General features: G+C 49.0%; 1 protein-coding gene across 2 annotated transcripts in view; it reads right to left on the bottom strand.

The window, feature by feature from the left end:
- Prkcb (protein kinase C beta) overlaps nt 1-21,103 on the bottom strand; it is a 262,797-nt gene that overhangs the window by 46,585 nt on the left and 195,109 nt on the right. For both annotated transcript variants that reach the window (XM_015490650.2, XM_048789666.1), the window contains exon 9: nt 10,326-10,499. In XM_015490650.2, the coding sequence (XP_015346136.2) occupies nt 10,326-10,499 (174 nt within the window). The remainder of the gene's footprint in view (nt 1-10,325; nt 10,500-21,103) is intronic.

Genomic DNA, 21,103 nt, shown 5'->3' with positions numbered 1-21,103 from the left:
TCCCTGGGCTTCCCCGTGCCCCCCCCCCCCCGGGAGTTCATCTTACACACAAGGTTCTGAGGTAGACGTGGGATGGATGGATGCGTGGATGAGGACTCCCTTCAAAGAGCTTTCAGTGCAGAAGGGGAGAGCAGGAGTAGACACCACACGCAGGGGAAGAAGGTGGAGTTTCCAGGTGAGGAGGGAGCCGGGCGGGGTGCACAGTTAGTTAGCAGAGGAATAGGGCTTCGGATCCCGTAGCGATTTCCAAGGTGGAATCTTTGCCCTGCACTCCACTTCCCCACCAGCTCGTCTGGTTTTATAGCTCCTCACAAGAGCGTCACCATTTTGATAGCAAACCACCTTCCACATCATGACCCAGCCACACGCACCCATCAGTGTCACCCAAACCCGCCTTTCACAAAAGAATACTTCGTGGTGCAGGAGACACAGATAGTTTCTATTTCAAATTTGTGTTTGCTTTTTTAAAAAAAATTAAATTTATTTATGTATTTATTTTAATTAGGTCTATATGACAGCAGAGTGTCACGCTAAGCCACATAAGCCAATCCCCCCCAAACAAAGGCCGAACGTTCTCTCCTACGGTCAGTGGATGCTAATCCATAATGCAGACGGGGTTGTGCGTGGGGAAAATTGCGTTTGCTTTTGAACCCAGGACCTCATGCATGCCAGGTGAGAGCTCTACCACCCGCCGTCGTGATCACTCCTATTCCACACATCGAGACAGAGCTGACAGGTGACGAGGACGAGCCCTGAGCTAACTGGTGTTTTTTTTTCCAAATGATTTTTTTTTCTCTCTCACACAGTACAACTTCACCCTCTCCACATCCCTCATGAGAGGTAGAGACGGAGGTGGAATAATCGCTCCTGTTCTCAGAGTCCAGAGCATATGAAATTTGCAAAAAGGTCACATGCAAGTTGGTGGCAGAATGCAGACAGGGAAGCCAGAATTGCCGGCACTCAGCCCCTGGTTCTTTGGTCGGGGAGGGTGGGGGGTGCTGATAGAAAAACAAGCCTAAAAATAGCGCCTGTCTTTGGTGCACATTGAAGAGAACCACAACACTTGCTTTTAAAAATTATTTTTAAAACTAGCAGATGGCATCGGCCACAGAGAGAAAGAGAGAGAGAGAGAGAGAGAGAGAGAGAGAGAGAGAGAGAGAAGAGAGGGAGAGGTTTGACTTGCTTGATTTCTGCTTGGATTAACTCAACTTGCCCCCCGAAACTCACTAGTAGGGATCCCAACATGGGGGGCTAGCTCCGCCGTGGGTAGGATTTTCTGGTCTGTTTGGACCACTCCCCGTAAGTGAGCAGATCCTGAGGCCATCAGCTCTGACCTGCACCCAGGCTGGGCTTTGGCCCTCGGGCGCTTCTGGCTGGCACCTTACCGCCCTTTCATTTCTGAACCAACGTTTAATGATGCCCACTCTCTGCCAGGCACCAGTCCATTGCCAGAGAAGCCACTGTGAATAATCCATGTTGCCCAATGGTAAGGATTCCCCCAGAGGAGCGGGGGAGACCAGAAACGTTTCCAAATGGCAGTGTTTCCCAAAATGGCACAGGAGACAATTTTAGGTAGCCGATGGACGCCGTCCGTTTTTTTACCTTGGTAATTTGTGTGTTTTCATGGGTCGCGGGAGAGATACGACTAGGCAGGCTGAGCCCCTGATGGCATGGCGTTCCAGAAGAGAAGGAACCAGGGTTGGGTGGACCAGGCGGAGTGTGAGAGATGAGAAGGTAAGAGATCAGGCCGGGTGCCGAGGCGCACTCCTGTCATCCCAGCCACTTGGGAGGCTGAGGCAGGAGGATCGCGAGTTCAAAGGCAGCCTCAGCAACTGAGCGAGGCTCTAAGCAACTCAGGGAGACCCTGTGTCTAATAAAATACTTAAGGAGGTCTGGGGATGTGGCTCAGTGGTTAAGTGCCCCTGGGTTCCATCCCTGGGAGAGAGAGAGAGAGAGAGAGATAAAGGAGAAATGGGAATTTCAGTCACCTCCCAACTGATGTCCAGCCCTCTACCAAGTTACCTAGGGCCCATCTCCAGTAGAGAGGTGAGTTCTAGAAGTTCACGGAGCATTCATGTTTGCAAGTCATGGTTCTTCGTGTTAAAGGGAAACATGATGAATAAGATACAGACCCTGCCCTCGGGGCATTCAGAATCTTGGTTGAAAGGAATGGGAGCCAGGCCATAGGCCAGCCTGTGACAAAAGCAATTGCACCAGAGACACGAGCAGGGAGCCACGGGGGGCTTCCGGTGACCACATGGCCTCTCCCCACGGCCTCCAAGGCCTCCGTCATCTCCTGGTGGGCTTTCTTTTCCACTCGTCCTAGAAAATCATTGCAGGGCCTCAGAGGACCTTTCTCTTCATCACACCCAGGGTGTTTGGATGAGGTTTTTTTTTTCCACTGGATTCAACCATGTAAAAAAATCAAAAGGCAACCAATACGGAAAGCAGGATGGAGATTCCTTAGAAAACTGGGAACAGGACCGCCACTGGACCCAGCTGTCCCTCTCCTCGGACTATACCCAAAGGACTTAAAAACAGCACGCTACAGGGACACAGCCACATCAGTGTTGATAGCAGCACAATTCACCATAGCCGAACTGTGGAGCCGACCTAGATGCCCTTCAGTGGAAGAATGGATAGGGGGAAATGTATATATGCGCAGTGGAATATTACTCAGCATCCAGAGAGAATAAAATCATGGCATTTGCAGGTGAACGGATGGAGCTGGAGAATATCATGCTCAGCGAAGTAAGCCAATCCCCAAAAACCAAAGGCTGAATTTTTTTTTTTGATAGGAGGAGGCTGATCCACAATGGGGATGGGGTGGGGAGCATGGGGGGGGTGGGAATGGAGGAACTTTAGAAAGAGCAAAGTGGAGGGAGAGAATAGGAGGATAGGAAAGAAGGTGGAATGAGACAGACATCATTACCCCAAGTACCTGTATGAAGACACGAATATGGGACTATCTTGTGTACAACCAGAGACATGAAAAACTGTGCTCTATATGTGTACTATGAGTGGAATCGCATTCTGCTGTCATGTGTAACAAATTAGAATAAATAAGATGAAGAACCAAGAAGCATTGGTTGAGTATTAACTTGAGGTCCGGCTTGGCTCCCTCCCATGCTTTTGGTTTTCTAAAGGAGACTCAGCTCAGGGTTCATCCCTCCGCTCTCTGGGCTGATGAGTCTTGACTTATATTTCTCTCCTCTCCCTCTCTGCCGAGCTCTGGTCGGCTCCAGCTGGCTCCAGGAGGTATCTACGTGGGTGTTCCTGTGTCATCTCCAATTAAAAGCTCAGAAAGGCAAACTCACCAGCTTTCTCTTTAAACTAGCCAGTCTGCTCGGCCTTAAAGGGCTTCTTCCTTCAGAACTGCTTTTATGTCCCTGGGATTCTTCGCTACGCGCTCACCCATCTTGTCCTCTAAGCTCGAAGCGACTTCAATGCATTTAAAATTCCCCTTTCTTCTTTATCTCTAATAGCCCATCAGTAAATGAACAAAATTAAAATGTCTGGCTGCATCGTGAGAAAGAGACAGAATCTCCCAAACTAGGAACCTGAGCGTGAGGTTTGGTTTCAAACGATGGGATATCATGTGCAGAGGTCATCTGAAGCCCCCAGAGGGGGTAAGGAATGTTGCCCCCAAGACAGCTTCAAGTGGAGTGTGACACAATGCCCACGTGACACAATGCTAAGCTATTACCTGCCACTTTTTTAATAAGATACCACGGGCAGGGAACAGGAACCACGTGGGAACCCTGTGTACCACGCGCTAAGGTAAGTGGCAGTGAGAATTTGTCTAGTTAATGATCTTGAATAATGTTCTAAGCTGGGCAGTGAACTCATCCAGTCTTCAAGTTGCTCCCTATATTCCTCCAGAGAAATGGTGTCATGCTGTCGATAAGACACCCTGGCTTTGGCATCAGGGAGTCCTGAGTTCGAGTCACTTGCTCTAAAACCTTAGATTGGTTATGTAAACTCTCCCTGCCTTCCTCTCCCTGCAGGTAGGCTAGTAACAGCTTCTCCTCCATGTGGGGTGTTTCCAAGATCTATCCAATGATGCGTGTCAAGTTCATGCAAATTCACGGAGCTTTGCTGAAGTCAGTGTGTGGTCAAGGACCCGGATTCAGACGGAACCTTCCTTTTGCTGTATTTTATAGCCATAGAAGCATTGGTAGAACCAAGCAATCCATGCTCGCCTTTCCACATAGAGACCAAAGTTCTCAAGGGCTAGAATGACCTCCCTTCTTCCTTGAACTTCTTGCAAACCTTTGATTATTAAATAAATATGCAAAGCAGAGGGAACCAAGGTGTATCTATTCCTACCTGCCCCCGCCGTCTAGGCCCGGGTTGCATTCCTGGTTTCTTTCCTGGGCTTAAGATCCTTGAGTGGCTTTAGCTGACTAAAGCCCCCAAGACCTGCCAAGTTCTAACCAGCTTCCCCTCTTTAAAGGCCCTAAAATGCCACATTTGTACCCCTACCCTCTGTCCAACTTCAACCCTGTCCATCCCCTTGGATTTAAGAGGGTTAGCCAGGCACGGGGGTGCACATCTGTAATCCCAGTGACTCAGTGGGCTGAGACAGGAGATCACAAGTTCAAGACCAGTCTCAGCAACTTAGTGAGGCCCTAAGCAACTCAGCAACACCCTGTCTCAAAGTTTTTAAAAATAAAATAAAAAGGGCTGGGGATGTGGCTCAGTGGTCAAGCACCCCTGGATTCAATCCCTAGTACAAAAACACACAAAAAAGAGATGGTACCCCCTGTTGACATGAGCACCAAGTATTCCTTTTACAAGGTTCCTACTGAGATAGCTGTAGCCAGCCAATCAGCAGCATATTGGGCCATGAAAAAACACCTGACCCAGGCAGAACCAATCGGATGCTCTTCCTATGAGTGTGAGCTGAAACTCAGGGGATTTGGCGGATAAGCAAGGGGCTAGGGAAGTCGTGTTAAGCAGTGAACAGCAAAGAAGAAAGAAAGCAAGAAGAAAGCACCGTAAATCTGTTCTAGACAGCCTTAGAGTTACAAGTTCTAATTCTCATGGGGCCCAGGCACACTTTGGCCTTTGAGTTGCTTTTTTCTCTGGTGAGATACTTCCTTTTTATTTTATTTATTTGGCATGAGCTAGTTTGGTGGGGGAGGTGCTCCTGGGGTTCAAGGGACATGCCAGCAGGGGCCCTTTCTACCCGTGGACCTCCTTCTCCTCCCTTTCCCTGTCCTCTCCCGCATTCTGGGTGGATGCTTCTCCCAGCATGCCTTGCAGCTGAGTTATGGCTGGGCCCGTGGCAGCAGCAAAATCGGGGAGGAAGTAACTTCTGTCCTTCAATGACTCATAAAATCTAATTCTATTTAAAAAAAAAAAAGAGGTGCATATGTTCAATTGAAAAGAAAACAGTTAAAATAGATGTTTTGCTGAAGAAACGTAACTGCCTGTGCCTACTGGCAGTTGGGAAATTGCATGAATGTGCCTGGTTGACATTGTCCCCGAGAAAAAAAACTGCAGAAAAATTGCAGGGAACAACATTTTTTTTTTTTTGTGCCTGTACAGCAGAGTGCCCCCAGCCCAACTCTAATAATGGAAGCAACCTCCATTTAATGGTTATTATATGTTATCCACGGTGTCTTTGAGTCCTCACTTATTATGCTCACTTTAAAGATGATGAAACCAATATTTGCAACTGTTTAGTGGCTTTTTAAAGGTCTTGCAGCCGGTAATCATGGACCAGCTTCATCTAACTAAGAGCACTTATTTACCCTGTGTGCTTCCAAGGCCACTTGCCTAAGCCTATTTGGCTAAAATCAGGTAATCAACAATTCTCTAAAAATTCAACTCCCTTCTGAAGTCTCTTGTACATACTCAGGTATTAACTTTGCCAGCTTCTGGCACATTAAAAAATTTTTTTTCTTAAGTGCTTTATTATAGAGACAGGTGCGGTGGCACACACCTGTAATCCCAGCAGCTCGGGAGGCTGAGGCAGGAGGATCTCTAGTTCAAAGCCAGCCTCAGCAATGGTGAGGCAATAAGCAACTCAGTGAGACCCTGTCTCTAAATAAAATACAAAATAGGGCTGGGGATGGGGAGTGAGTTCAATCCCCAGTACAAAAAAAAAAAAAAGTGCTTTATTATAGAAACTTTTGAAATAATTTAAATTCAAAGAGAAAACAATCACCCACAAACCCCTCTCTAAATCAAATCAATATTTTGGTTTACACAGGCTCCCTTCTGGTTCTTTCCCATGTGCATATTCAATCTGAACACATTTGGAATAATATATTAAATAGCGGGCAATCGACTCCATTTTTTCTATTAATACTCTCCCATGTCCATTTTGGAAAGACGTTTCTCAATCCCACATAAGGACATTTCTGACGTAACACTGTTCTTCTAAGCAACTTTTTAAATCACTCAATTCACATCATTTTAAGAATGGCAAAAAAAAAAAAAACCCAAAAAAACCCACTTCGTGCATTGCTGGATGTCTCGCTTTTATCTATTTTAATCTTCAGAATTCTAAGTCTCCGGCGAAAATTTTAAAAATAAAAACAACAACATATCAAACTTGCAGCATGTCTACTAGATTTGTCATTCTCTTAGAGATGGCTGATTCATATAGGAATTCTGGGTCACAGAACACAAAATGACGATCGCTCTGGCTACACCGGCCTTGGTTCATGCTCTTCAAACGCACAGGGCATGCTCCTGCCTCGGGCCTTCACACTCACGCCTCCTGCTGCTGGGACTGTTCTGCCCCCAGAGAGCCCCCGTGCCTTGCTGTGGTCTCTGCTCAAATGTCATCTCTATCAGCGAGGCCTTCCTTGATGATCCTATCAAAAATAGCATCTGGCCGGCCCAGCCCAGCCACCGCTGTCCCCTTGACTTTGTGTTGCTGTGGTGGTTTCTCTGTCTCCCCCACTAGAAGGTAAATTCCAAGGGAACAGGGACTTTATCTCTGTTGTCCCCTGTCGTGCCCCTGATGGTGATACAGCTGGGGCCTGACATATTTAGTTCAACAAATAAACAGGTGTTGAAACCATCAATCAGCATCAGCTCTCCACAGGTGGGCCACCGAGCCACGTTCGTGGGCCTTCCTGCTTCCTGGGAGCCACAGGAACAACGGTTTGCCTCACGTGTATGCAGCAACCCCCCCCCCTCCCCCAGCTCAAAATCACTCCCAGGGAGAAAACTCTCACCTGATTCTTGCAATATCCCAGTAGGATGTGGGAGCAGGGAGTGACAGCTTCCTAAGGGCCATTAGGAAGCTGGCTCGAGTTCTGGGCTCCCACTTACCAACACTAAAAGCTGAGCCGCTTTCTCTTTCGGAGGTTGGTTTTCCTTTGGACAGAAATGTGGACGGTCACTCAGAAGGTCCTTGCAAAGATTAGATGTGATCGTGAAAGTGGAAATATTTTGTGAGACAGCAGAGGGCAGATACCTCACAGGAAGGACAGCAGAGGCTTCCGGGATTGGGGTTCTGGAGTCTTGCTGCACCACTGACCGACTGTTGGATAGTGCCTAAGTGACTTAATTTCTCTGACTGTCAGCATTCCTATCTGTGAGTCGGGGTTAGTAAGGGGACCTCTCCAACAGAGATGCTGGGAGAGAGAAATGTGATCCTACAGAGAGGTTTAGCATGGCGTGCGACACACACTGGAGAGCACGTCATCGCTGTTTGCTGCTGCTTTGGGTCTGGTTTGTAGCACTGTCACTATTAAGCATTGTCACTTGGCGGTGACGCAACCTGCTATGCTCACCAAAGCGTGGGTGCTGAGTACAATGGGTTGGTGAGCCAGGCTGGGCACCCCTGAGCCTTTTATATGCAAAACTGGATCCTAGTTAATCCCTTCCACTTCAAGATTCCCAGGTGGCTGGAAGGAAGCATTTTTTTTTTTAAGACCTACACATGATAGATGCCTAACACAGAAAGGCAGTTCTACTCCAGAGGTGGGAAAATCAAGGTGCAGGGGCACAGTGGGACTTCACTGAGCAGGTGAGAGGCAAGCAAGGCTCGGTTAGAGCTCAGGGTGGGGCCCGGAGGCAAGCAGTCTGTTGGGGAAGCCACCCCAGGTGTGTCAGCTACAGTAGGAGCCAGGTGACCTACACTTACACGACTTCATCGTGTGACAGTTTAGAGCAAGGCCCCTTAGGCCAGACTGCCTGGGTTCAAATCGAAGACATGAACTACTTACTACCTGAGTGACCTCAGGACCTTGTTCTATGAAATGCAGATGATAATAGAATCCATCTGAGAGTTGACGTGTGGCTCAGCCCTGTGCCTCACATATAGAGTAGGCACTATTATAAGTCCTTGAAAATGAATGTAATGTATGCAAAATTAAAATACATGTGCTTAGCCAAAAAAAAAGTGAGAAAAAATAATTTAATTCGGGGTAATTCACTCAGTGAGCATATGTGCAGAATTCAGGTGAGGTGGACATGGAGAGGGTACCCGTCCTTCCCTCAGCCAGGATCCCTCAGCCCCTGGGGCTTCTTGCTATTGGCAATTGGTAACATTCCTTGAGAAGGAGACCGGGCCCACACAATTCCCATGAAAACCCAGGCCTACCTCATCAACGCCAAAAAGTAGCACCAGGTTCAAAGAAAGACCTTCAGGACACTCTCTGTGACCGTTTTCCAAATAGTCAGTTACAAAGGAAGAGGCTATGCTTGAGTGGATATTAGTCACAAATGACTGATTCCTTCCCCTCTCGACCCAGCCAACGGAAATCAAAAGCTGCATCTCCAAGTACTCTTGGCCTCTCCTTTGAGAAGTTCTCCCTCCTACCCCATTTACCAGGTCGGGACTGTCCGTCATCTGCTGATTGATGTCCAAGTCAATTTGGGGACCACCCACGGAAAAGAGATGGAGCAGGGAGAGGGTCCGGAGGTTTCCATCCTAGGGGCTCAAGTCCTGCTGATTACCACCTGAACATCTTCAGGCCTTCTTTCTCCAAGGTAAAGCTGGGGATGTGGACTAGAGCCAGGTGACCTCTTCCTCCCTTGGTATTTGACAAGACATTTACTGAAGGTTTTTGCTTACAGGGACTCCCCCCTCTCTTTTACTCAAAAAATTGATTTTAGAAGCAAACTTTTGTTCCCCCTTGCAGCACAATAGTGAACCAGTTCCTTATCTTGAAAACTGTTCAACAAAGGGAAAGGATTAAGAAGGAGCCCTTCCTGTGTGAACAGGGCCTCCCGGGAATCAGCGAGGGGGAGCCTCTCTTTATAAAAAGCATTCCAATTAGTCAATGAAAAAGAAAGGGTAGAATCTGGGGATCACCATCTTGCAGACCTGATGAATGAATGGACCTGGGTACTGAGGGCCATCGGCTGGCCGCCGAGTCACTAGCCCCAGTTGCCTCTCTGCAGGAAACTCAAAGCACGGACCAAGCAGGCAAAGGTGTTTCAAGACGACGCTGTCAGCAAAACCCAGATGGTGAAATGCTACCTCTGAAACAGCAGGACCTTCCGCAGATCAAAGAATAGAAGGGATTGGGGGGAATCACTAGGTGAGAGATTTAAATTAGATGCACGATGCAAAAGCATCCCATCTCACAGGGCGAGAGGGCTCTGAAATCAGCAGAGGAGGAGAATAGGAGAGAGTCAGAATTCATCTTGAAGGACCCTTAGAGCATCTTTGGGTCACAGGCCACTGGCCTTGAGAAGCCGTGGCTGTAAGGATGAACTTCATGCTTCTTTGCACCGGGCTCTGGGCGCTTCTTTCTTGGGAACCGAGACAGGGTGAGGATCTGCTTAAAAGGATCTCTCTCGCTCCTGAAGGTGGGGTTGGAATTGCAGGGCCTGGCGGGGACTGTGGGGATGTCTCCTTGACTCGGCAGCCATGGCTGTGATCTTGGTGGCCTGTGCCTGGGACACGGTGTCCAGTCTCCATTGTCCTCTCTGCTTTGTGGTCTCAGGCAAGCCCCCGCCCACCCTCATGCAACGGTCCCAGGCAACCCTCTGAGATGCTCTTGTGCGTGTATCCAAAGGGTCTGGAGGGCCCAACGCAACATCTAGAGGTATTTTGTGGACCTTGTCCCCTGTCCTCAAGTCACCCCTTGCTGTTAGGAAAAGGCCCTGCTCTGTTGATTATAAAACCAATTGCCTGCGTGCCTTTATCTGACCTGGACAGCGTCTGGCTCGGGGGGGGGGGCAGCGTGCTGCTTCCCAGTGACCACGGCAGGGATCCGCAGCCGACTCCCCTGGCCCCACAGCTGCAGGCTTCTAGAATGTGAAGGACCCAGCTGTGGCATTTAGGGGGGAGGGGCCAAAGCCTTGGGGAGGTCCCGGGGGAGGCTGCCCAGGGCCACAGGACAAGTTACCATGGTCTGGAAGCAGGAGTGGAGCTGGGTCAGGAAGGGTGGCTTCCCGGGCAGGGCCAGCACCCGCTTCTCCACCATGGTGCACTCCACGTCGTCGTCTTGGATCACCACATCCTTCTTGAGGATCTTCACGGCGTACAGCTCGTCCGTGCCCTTCCGCTCTGAAAGCATGACCTGCGGAGAGAGCCAGCACATCGGGGCAGTGAGAAAGGGGACCCCACGACACCTGGGGGTGGCTGGCGTCCGTCCAGATCCACTCCCAGGTTTACCTGGGGGCTCTCTGTGGACGAGAGACGGTGGGTGACCCTTCCCACCAACCTCAATGGCTGGACCAAACCAATAAGGATGGTTCCAGGAGCCATGAGCAAGTGTTGGTTCCTCTGAGATCTGTATCAGTCAGTGACCAGCCAACAGGAATGACTAGAAAAATCCGAGATTCAGCTCCGACGTTACCTCCTTCCGTAACCTTGATGATCCACGGAGACACAATCAGCCACTCCCACCCCAGGGCTCGGGATTGCTTCGTGTCTGTGTGGCTGATTTTAGCACAGACTTTTTCCCAACATCAATCATTCCTGTGCTTGTTTTTTTTTTTTTTTTAACATTTTCTCCATCCCCTAAACTGTAGCTTAGCCTTAAAAAAAAAAAAAAAAAAACAGACTGTATGCTTGGCCCATCCTAGACACTTCATTCACGTTGACACAGGAGAGGAAAAATGCCGGTGACCACATCTTAAAATGTCCCTCTGAGTGGAAATCATCTTTTATTAATTGTCTCGCACGGTCTTTCGAGAGCTCCCAGAAACCTGAACACCAACACAGAGGGCGTGGGCTGTCTGCTCAGCTGTCCCGCCATCTCCAGGGCCAGGATTCCAAACAGATTGGGAGGATGTGTCGAAGCGATGTTCTTATCAAATTCCCAGCCACATCTGTTCCCCAAGAGCCTTCGGGGGAGAGACGGGATAAATACCAGAACTCTAGCGACAGCAGATAAGACAGAGGAAAAGTAGCCCAGGGAGTCCTGGCTGGAAAGTTGGGTGTGATGAACTTTGCCGGGCGAATCCCCCCACCGTGGCGAAGTGTGTGCCTGGAATTCTTTGTCCCTGACTGTGATCGGAGTGGGGAGTGCCCCACAGTGGTTAGGGCATGGACTTGGGTGGGTGTTAGAGGTGGGTCCCGAGTTCTCCCACAGCCTCAGCGGTTGACCCTGGGGCGGTCCCCTTAACTCTTGTGAGCCTCCGTTTCCTCATCTGTAAAAATGAGGCATGGCAACAAGACGTCGCTCTGGGTGGTGCCCAGGGAGCTCTGGGGGATAGTGTGTGCAGACCACGGCCCTGCACTCAGCCTGGCAGGATGGACCCCTCACACGGGGGGGGTTGGAATCGTGTCCTAGAGTGGTCCTAACAAGGAAGAAGAACCCGAGTGGCTTCACCCACTCAGAGTTCTGAAGATCAGGTCCAAAATCCAGGTGTTGGCAGAGAAGGCTGGTTCCTTCTTCTGAAGACGTTGAGGGAGACTGTGTTCCGTGGGTCCTGGCTTCCGGTGGCTGCCAGAGATCCTTGGCATTCCTTGGCTAATAGATACATCACTTTGATTTCTGCCTCTGTCTCCACATGGTATTTCCCCTCTGTGTCTGTGTCCAAATGTCCCTCTTCTTGTAAGGACACCAGCCACTGGAGTAGGGCCCACTCTGATCCAGTATGACCTCATCCTAATTACATCTGCAAAGACCTTTTGTCCAAGGAAGGTCACATTCATAGAGATCAATGGTTAGGACTTGAACATGCATTTTATTTTTGGAGGGGGGGTCACAATTCTACTCCACCCACAGTGATCAACCTCAGTATCATCTTTCCAGAGAAGGAGCAAGAGGTGACCCTTTGAACAAAGCACAAATGTCCACTTTTCAACTGGCTCAGGACTTTTGTCCTAAGGGAACTGGGGGGTCCATATTTGCTCACTAAAGTAGCAAGGCACAGACTATGAAGGGCAAACACTCTGCTCCCCACATCACCCCAACATTCACAGACACTCGCCCCAAAGTCCCAGGTCCTGCTGAGTTACTCTCCATGCCTCTCTTACACTTCTCTGCTAATGCATCGGGTGTTACTAGCTCTATATTCGAAATACATATATGCCCAATCCAAACTCCCAGCTAATCAGAGCCACCAGCATCCTCAGCCTGGTTTCCTGCAACTGCCTCTAATTGCTTCTCTGCAGCCACTGTTCTCGCTCCCCGCCTGCGTGATCATTCTGCCCTGTGCACGGAGTAGGAAGGATGCTGCTTTCAAAACTAATGATTTTACCTCTTGCACTTTAGGAGTCTTGTCGAGGAAGTTTGTCTCTAAGCTGACATGATGGAGATTTGGGCTTACATTTTCTTCTAGTAGGTGCAGGGTCTCTGATCTAATGCCTAGGTCCTTGATCCACTTTGAGTTGAGTTTTGGGCAGGGGGAGGGGCGGGGTGTTCAATTTCATTCTGCTACATATGCATTTCTAGTTTTCCCAGCACCATCTGTTGAAGAGGCTATCTTTCCTCCAATGTAATCAAGAATCAATAAATGGGATGATATCAAACTAAAAAGCTTCTTCCCAGCAAAGGAAACAATCAAGAGTGTGAAGAGAGAGCCTTCAGAATGGGAGAAAATCGTTGCCACCTGCATCTCAGATAAGGCATGAATCTCTAGGATATAAAAAGAACTCAAGAAACTTAACACCACAAAAAAAAAACCAAATAACCCAATCAATGTGTGGGCCAAGGAACTGAACAGACACTTCACGGAAGAAGAAATATGAACGGTCAACAAATATATGAAAAAGTGTTCAACATCTCTAGCAACTTGAGAAATGCAAACTAAAACTACTCTAAGATTTCGTCTCACTCCAATCAAGAAGGGCACTTATCAAGAATACAAGTAACAATAAATGTCGGTGAGGATGTCGGGGAAAGGTTCACTCACACATTGCTGGTGGGATTGCGAATTGGTACAACCACTCTGGAAAGCAGGATGGAGATTCCCCAGTAAACTTGGAATGGAACCACCATTTGACCCAGCTATCCCACTCCTTGGCATATACCCAGAGGATTTAATAATCAGCATACCACCCTGATACAGCCACATCAATGTTTATAGCAGCTCAATTCACAATAGCTAAACTATGGAACCAAACTAGGTGCCCTTCTGCAGATAAATGGAGAGAGAAAATGGAATGGAATATTACTCAGCCATAAAAAATGACTTTATGAACTTTGCCAGTAAATGGATGGAACTGGAGACTACCATGTGAAATCAGCCAATCCCAAAAAATCAAAGGTCAAATATTCCCCCTGATGTGGGGATGCTAACTCACAACAAGGGGGAAAGGAAGAATAGAAGGTCAGTGGATTAGACAAAGGGGAATGAAGGGAATGGGGGCGGGGGGTGATGGGACTAGGAAAGACAGTGGAATGAATCTGTCTTAACTTTCCTATGTTCGTATATACACACACCACCAGTGTCACTCCACATCATGTACAATCACAAGACTGGGGTCCTTATTAGAATAAGAGGTGCTCCCTGTTAGCAGAAATATGTCAAAATATTCCCTACTGTCATGTATAACTAAAAAGAACAATTTTTTTTAAACAAGTCACCCCACCTTCTGAGGACCGCCACCTGTCTTCCTACCACCCTTAGGACAAAATTCCATCACTCAGGGTCCCTGCCCTCAGTTTTTTCCTGACTGAAGGACTCTTTGTCCACATCATTGGGAAGAGGATCCTCCCACAGGGATATGCAGGCTCAGTAGCAGACAGGACTTTCCTGGGGAATCAACAGAAAACCTACCAACTTCTAAAAATGGCACGGGGGAGAAAAGGAAGGTGAGCTTTGGTTTTCAGACACTCCCCAACTCATCTTGGCCCACATGCAGATTGGCCAGAGCCGTCCTGCAGACTGGGTCAAGGATGAGGAGCTTCTGGGCTTCAGTAACCCTGCCCTTGATGTAAGAGGGCAAGCTATTCCAACTAGGAGCTCTTACAGCCTGTTGGATGTGGGGACGGAACACGGACAGGAGCCCATCAATTTGAGGACCAGGATGATGATTCCCTGGTCAAACTCATGTTAAGAGCATAAGGTACCAGTAAGAACTCAGCAGACGGTGTCCACCATGTTGTGTGTGGCTTCACCTTGACTTTGGAGACGATATCCCACCATGTTCTAGGTCATCTTGAAGGCCCTGATTCTACCAAGCACATTTCTATGGCTCAAACTTTGAATCAAATTTTCTAACAGATATGTCCACCCACACATATATTCAGATCTTACATCTGCCGATGGCCACACCAGTGGTTTAAGTCATGCAACTGGTCCACGCCTTTGTCTCCTGCCGCAAGGAGAAGTTCACAGTCTAGAAATGATTTGGGGCTTCTAATAGCTTGTTTTGCAGAAAGTAAACCGAACAGACTTTTGCTTATTGAAGACATACTTCAGGAAAAATTGAAAAGTGATATAATGGAGGAGAACAATGCTCCTTGGGAGTTAATAGCATAGATCCGCAGGGGACCGAATCGCATCTTGGAAAGAATCTTCCCTTTCACTAGATGAAAAGAAGAACAGCCATCTATCTCCGCCATGCAGAATCCACTCAGACGCTGGCTGTCACTGGGTCCTTCCACGATTTAGTATTACGAAAGGCCTTCCGGATTGAACAGAGACTCGCTGTGTGAGGGACACCCCAGTCTTCCGTTTCAGAGGTCGGTCAGGGTGGCAGGTTGCATTTGGAAATGAAGCCGTGTCACACCTGAGATTTAATCAGGTTGAGTTCTTTGCCCAGAGCAGTCAAAGTCAGGGAAGTGTAAAAGGAGGGTTAGAAGGGAGGTGTGTTGAGCCGGGTCACCCCAGGCTCCCACAGACTCGCTATTATTAAGCAAATGTCACTGCACCTTTGGAAGAGGTGATGAGAAACTGATGTGACTCCGTTTTTAAAAATTAATAAATAACAGCAGCTTCTACCTCAAGGCCTGTCCTAAGGAAGGGGGTGTGATCCTTGTCCTTGGAAGAACCCACTAAGCACTCCTAGGCACATACCCACTCTGCTGAGTTGTTTGTCTGTAAATAACAGGAGCGGTCTGAGGCGCCAGGTGTCCCTGACTCAGTTAGGCTAGGTGAGGACCCATAGCAACCCCCCTAGCAACCACCAATCAGCATGAGACAGGGAAAATACCTGGGATGCCCGATGACCCCCCAGTAGTTTATGGTGGTTGATAGCATGTTGGGAAACCATGTAGTTCAGCACGAACACCCCTCATGGCCTAAACCAATCAGTTCAAAGGAATCCCCCTCTTGCACTAACCAATCACCCCTACCCAACTTGTTCCCACCAGTGAATGTGCTCATCAATGTTAAGAGCTGTTGTGTGACTTTCCCGCGGTGTGGAATGATCTGCTGTGTGATGTTGTGACGCATAGAGTACCCCCGCCCCAAAACCTATAAAATCTCACTGAACAAAGGACCGGGACTCACTCCCTGGGACCGCTGCGTCGGGAACGGTTGTGAGTCCAGGCTCGAGCTTGCAATAAAGACTCTTGTGTGATTGCATTGATTTGGCTCCTGGAGGTCTATTGGGGTCCCACGAATCTGGTGTAACAGAGACTCACCCCAGTACTGGAAATCGAGGAGGGGGAGTGGAGAGATTTAGACCTGAGCAGCCCTGGTTCCCAAGGAAGATCGGGTCAGGTCTAATAAGAAAGGCTTATTTTCCTGGGATTCCTCCAACTCCCCTTATTATTGTTATCTTTATCTTGTTCTAACTTCTAGTGGAGTAGAGGAGGAGGACAGAGGAGAGGAGAGGAGCTACGGAATGAATGAACCCAAGTATGCCCTGGACACGTTCGAATAGGGCACAGCGAGTTCCACCTTGATGTCTGCCTCTAAAGCACCGACTCAGAAAAAAATCAATCAATAAATAGAAGGAGAGTGGACTAGGGGAGGGGGGAAGGAGGGAAGAGGGAGTTGCCGGGACTACAATGGGGCAGTGACATTCCATGCGTGGACGATCGCGACAGGCTCACGACGGCGTCAGAACCACAGGTTAATAAGAGCACAGATCCACGCGCTCATAAAAATATTTAAAAAGGAGAAATGTTTCACTGGCTTATAATAAGAAAACGCCCCAAGAATGACGATTTTGACACTCTGGGATGTTATCGATCAGCTCTGATTGGTGACCTGGATAGAGTTGATATTTATCCATTCTTAGGTATTGAAGGGTTCTTCTGGGCTAAAATTAAACCCTGGTGAACTTGGAGGACCTGCTGCTACGTGGGAAAGAAGCGAGGCGCAGTAACACAAGGGCCAGGGGATCTTCCCTGCAAAAATCTAAAATAGTCAGAAAAAACAAAGTAGAAAGGTAGTGGACAAGGACTCGGGGTGGGGTGGGGTGGGGCAGAGGTTGGATACCGAGTTTCCACTGTAAGATTAATTAGCACTGGAGATTCCCTGTGTGGCAGGGTAAGTCGTGTTAATAATGTTGTATTGTGTCGCTGAACTATGCTGAGGCAGGTCGTTAGTGTTCTCACTCCAAAAGAAAAATAAAAGCAAGGGGTAAAAAATTTAAAAAAAAAAGTAGGGAGGGGGGAATTCCTAAAAATAAATAAATAAATAAAATAGAATAAACCTTGGTGACATGCATGGCTTAGTGCAATTTCTTTGAGTCGTGTTTGACAAAGCTGGATGGTTAAAATAAAAGCCGATTTAATTTGACTGTTTTCTAGAGGGTTCCTGGGAAAACAAGCCAGCAACGGATGCCTTTTACCACAAGACAATGCAAGGAAACCCTTCCGGGTCTGTCATTCATTGGGACAATTAGGCTGCACAAAGGAAGCCCCTCGTCTCCCCACCTCTGATCAGCCCCGGGAGCAGCAGCCTCTCTCTGCAGTTGAAGTTGCAGACGCTGCTAATGGAGGACAGGTTTTTCCAGGCAGAAATGGATCGTGTTGGGTACGGGGCGGGCTATGCACCTCCCGGGGTGTGAATCTGGTGCTCCCTCTGTACAGCTGCCTCTGTCTCCTCATCTGTTCAGTGGAGAGGGTCGCAGAGCCTACCTCATAAGACCTCCATCGAGGTTAAATGGGCAGCACCCTGTAGACACTCAGATGAGCTCTCATTGTCAAAACACAGCATCCATCCCCTCAAGGAGGCCAGGGCACAATGTGACAAACCCTGGCACCTGTCCCCCTGGGAACCACCTACATCTGTGGAAGCAGAATGCCTACCCCAGAGGCCGGTTGGTTGCAATCTGCAAGGATCTGCTCTCTGTGTGGCAGAGAAGATGTCTCCCCACCCACCCCTGCAAAGAACAAGGTGACGTTTTAAAGCAGGTCCAGACATCGAGGAAACTCCCAAGTTGGCCTATGTCCCAAATGGGCCACTGTCTTCCTTCTCTTAGAGAAAATGACCAGGCCATATCTGCTTTCCCCAGGGTGGGCTCCCCTCCTCCTTCCTGTGACCCTCCTCTTTGAGCACAGCTAATGGGACCACACGGATCCCAAAGCCACAGGGGCCCGGCAGTGTCTCCTTCCTGGGATTTTAGGTTTCTAGGATAGTCTAGATTTGGGAATTAGGCACAGAGACTTAAGAAGGGATAAGGGTGACTCGTGACCATAGAGATGGACAGTGGTGACAGGTTGGGGACCCCAGAGATATGGGTTGCTTATCCCCGTGGGGCTGCAGGACACCCCACCACCACCCCCGTGGGCATCGCGAGACACACAGGAACATTCCAACCTTTCCCATAAGCACCCCCTTCACCTACTTTGGCCCCACAATCTATCTGGAGCAGACAGAGGGGTGCAAGACGTAGGTCCCCAATGTTTTCTTTGCCCTGATACAATCCACCGTGTCGAGGACAAGGGACCTCATCTCACTCTGTGATTCACCATCTGCTGAGGAGCGGGGTCAGAAGGAGCAGCCAGCCACTCCCCAGAGGAGAGACCTGGGAACCGGGGAGAGAGGGACTTGGGAAGATGAAACCGTCCAGCAGTCAGGATCGCATATGGCGGTCTGGGGGGCCACGGGGAAGGTGGGGAGAGAACCAAAGAGCAGGCAGGGATCCAAGATCAGACAGCAAATGTCGAAAGGTCCTCTGCAAGAGGATTAAGGGAACAGGTAGCAGCGACGTTGAGCTCCCTGTGAGCCACGAGATAAAGGAATCCACCATATGGTGCAGGAAGATAGACTGAGGAGCCGGGAAGTGCTTTTGTCTGTAGGTTACGTAACCACGCCTAACGTGTGTGTGCATGTGTGCATGTGTGCGTGTGTGCATGTGTGTGTGCGAGTGTGTGGAGACATACGGCTAATGAGATTAAAATTAGGATAGACTCCCACAACTGGAGTTCAAAGCTTTAGAGAAGGCCTTAGTTACTGCTACCCACTAAACTGCCTTTTAATCTCCTCAGGCATTTTGTTTTCCCTGTGGAAATCCAGGGCTGCACTTGGCTCTGGTAGAACACGCTGCAGTCTGGGGCTCGGAGCTCTGGATTTCTCTCCTGTGACCACAGAGCTTGCCAGAGAAGCACCTGGATTCTGGGGACTTCAGCCTGGGGAGGAGGCTGCCGAGGGGTACGGGGTGGGGATGCTGGTGTGGAGAACAGGAGCGGAACAGGCTGGGGGTCCCTGTCTTTGCAGAAGTTCATGAAGGTGCTTTAATTTCTTTTAAAAATCAAAGGGAGCCGGGTGCGGTGGCACACGCCTGTATTCTCAGCGGCTCTGGAGGCTGAGGCAGGAGGATAGCGAGTTCAAAGTCAGCCTCAGCCATGGTGAGGTGCTAAGCAGCTCAGGGAGACCCTGACTCTAAATAACATACAAAATAGGGCTGGGGGTGTGGCTCAGTGGTGGAGTGCCCCTGAGTTCAATCCCTGGTACCAAAAAAAAAAAAAATCCAAATGGAAAAATAAACTTTAAGGTTGAAGTAAATGTTTTGATATATGATATAATATATTTGTCTTTATACCATTGAAATCACAAGATAACATTCTGGACTCTTATTTGTGGAGGAAAGAGGAAGCTACTGATATCATGAAGATCTTGTAGCAGTTTCAAAACAAGTTGCTTCCAAGAGCGATAGAGAAATAGGGCAGAGTGAAGGGTAAAAAGACTAGTGTCTGGGAGATACGTGGACCCCGAGGTGAAGAGCGCTGTTGCAGATGGAAAGAGGCTGCTGGGTTCATCACATCCAGGTCTCGCTTCCTCACAGCTGTGTGATCTAGGAGAAGTCACTCAACCTCTCTTACAGTCTGCGTTATGATGTAACAGGGCTGTTATCGAAGCCGTCTTGCAGCGTCCTGAGAATCACTATGAGGTGACACGTGTGAATTCACAGCACGGTCCCCGACGATCGGCATGTGTTCAGTAAATGACGGGGCGAGAAGGAGGGTGTGTGTGGGATCGGGATGGGTGGGGGTGGGCGGTAAGGGTAGGAGTGGAGGTTGGCAGTTGCAAAAGAGCCCGTTGAGGAGCAAGTGCCAATCCTAGAGTAGCCTGCAGGACTTGGAGGATCCCAGGGCAGTGCCCAAAGCCCCCCTCAGTGGCCCTCTCCGGAATCCCTGCAGATGACTCCCACTTCCAGTGGGCATTTGCCCCCCGGATGGCTACCTGGCCAGCACAGGGATGAGAGAGAATGCACAGCAGCCCTTTGTCACCAGCCCTCCGTCAGCCCCCTGTCACCCCCTCCATCGCCGTGGGCTTGCGATCCGTCTGAGGTAGCAGCTTTCAGTGGAAACAAGGTGTGCCAACTCCGTGAGGCACTTGGTGGGAAAGGTGAGCAAAAAGGAAGGAATCTCCTAGAACATGCTGGTGACGTCCTAGGTGACCTCTGTGTTGGGTATCAAGCCATCCAGGGCCCGACTCGTCATCTCTAAGTCAAACCCCATCCACTAAATGGCATCGATTAGCTTGTGATTGGGGCAAGTTAACTTTGACTTTCTGCATCTCATTCTCCTCAGCCATAAAATGGGAATAACAGTCCCAACATTATAGAGCAATGAGAGTATAAAGTAGCAATGTCGTAGAGCACTTAGAACAGAGCTGACACACAGTACCACCACCACCAACAACAACAACAGAACATAAGTCCAGGAGGGCAGACACTTTTGTTTGGTACATGGCCGTTTCCTCTGCACCTAGAAGAGTGCCTAAGATATAGTAGATGCTCAGTAAACACTTCTCGGGTGGATGATGCCCGTAGTGAGCAGTTATTACAGAAGTGACACTTCTCTCCAGTATGGCCGACGGATTCCAATCTTAGTCCCAATCCCCTCTTCCCTGCCCTCTGCTTTCACAGACAAGCCGCCCAGTTTTGTGTCCAGATGTGGATGGTGAAAAGTCAAGAGCTCACTAACAGGTGTTTCAGAAAGTTGCTGAGGCGAGAATTCATCATGCCAAAGGATGAGGAATGAGTGGGTGGGGGAGGCATCCGATTTCAGAAAGCGGATGGGTTCTCTGGATCTATACAGTAGAGGACCGAGGAGGGAGACCAAGATCACTTTTAAGGATGCAGGAAATAGGAAGCGTGGTCCTCATCTAAAGGATACGGGGAGGCTGGGGATCGTAGACAACTTATGCCTTCCAGGTGTGCACGACAACCACAGCAGAGACTTCACGGTCTGGGAAACACGGTGGTCATCAAGGTGCTGAATCATCCCAGGAGCATGAGACTTCAAGACGTTTTCCTACAAAATGCGGTTCTAGTACCATCAGCAGAACACGGACAGAATTGCCTTTCTTTTAATAAGCTCTCCTA

Source organism: Marmota marmota, unplaced genomic scaffold (assembly GCF_001458135.2).
Source record: "Marmota marmota marmota unplaced genomic scaffold, marMar, whole genome shotgun sequence".
NCBI classification, from domain to species: domain Eukaryota; kingdom Metazoa; phylum Chordata; class Mammalia; order Rodentia; family Sciuridae; genus Marmota; species Marmota marmota.
Note: the sequence above shows the minus strand (reverse complement) of the source record. Positions and strands in the feature narration are given on the sequence as shown.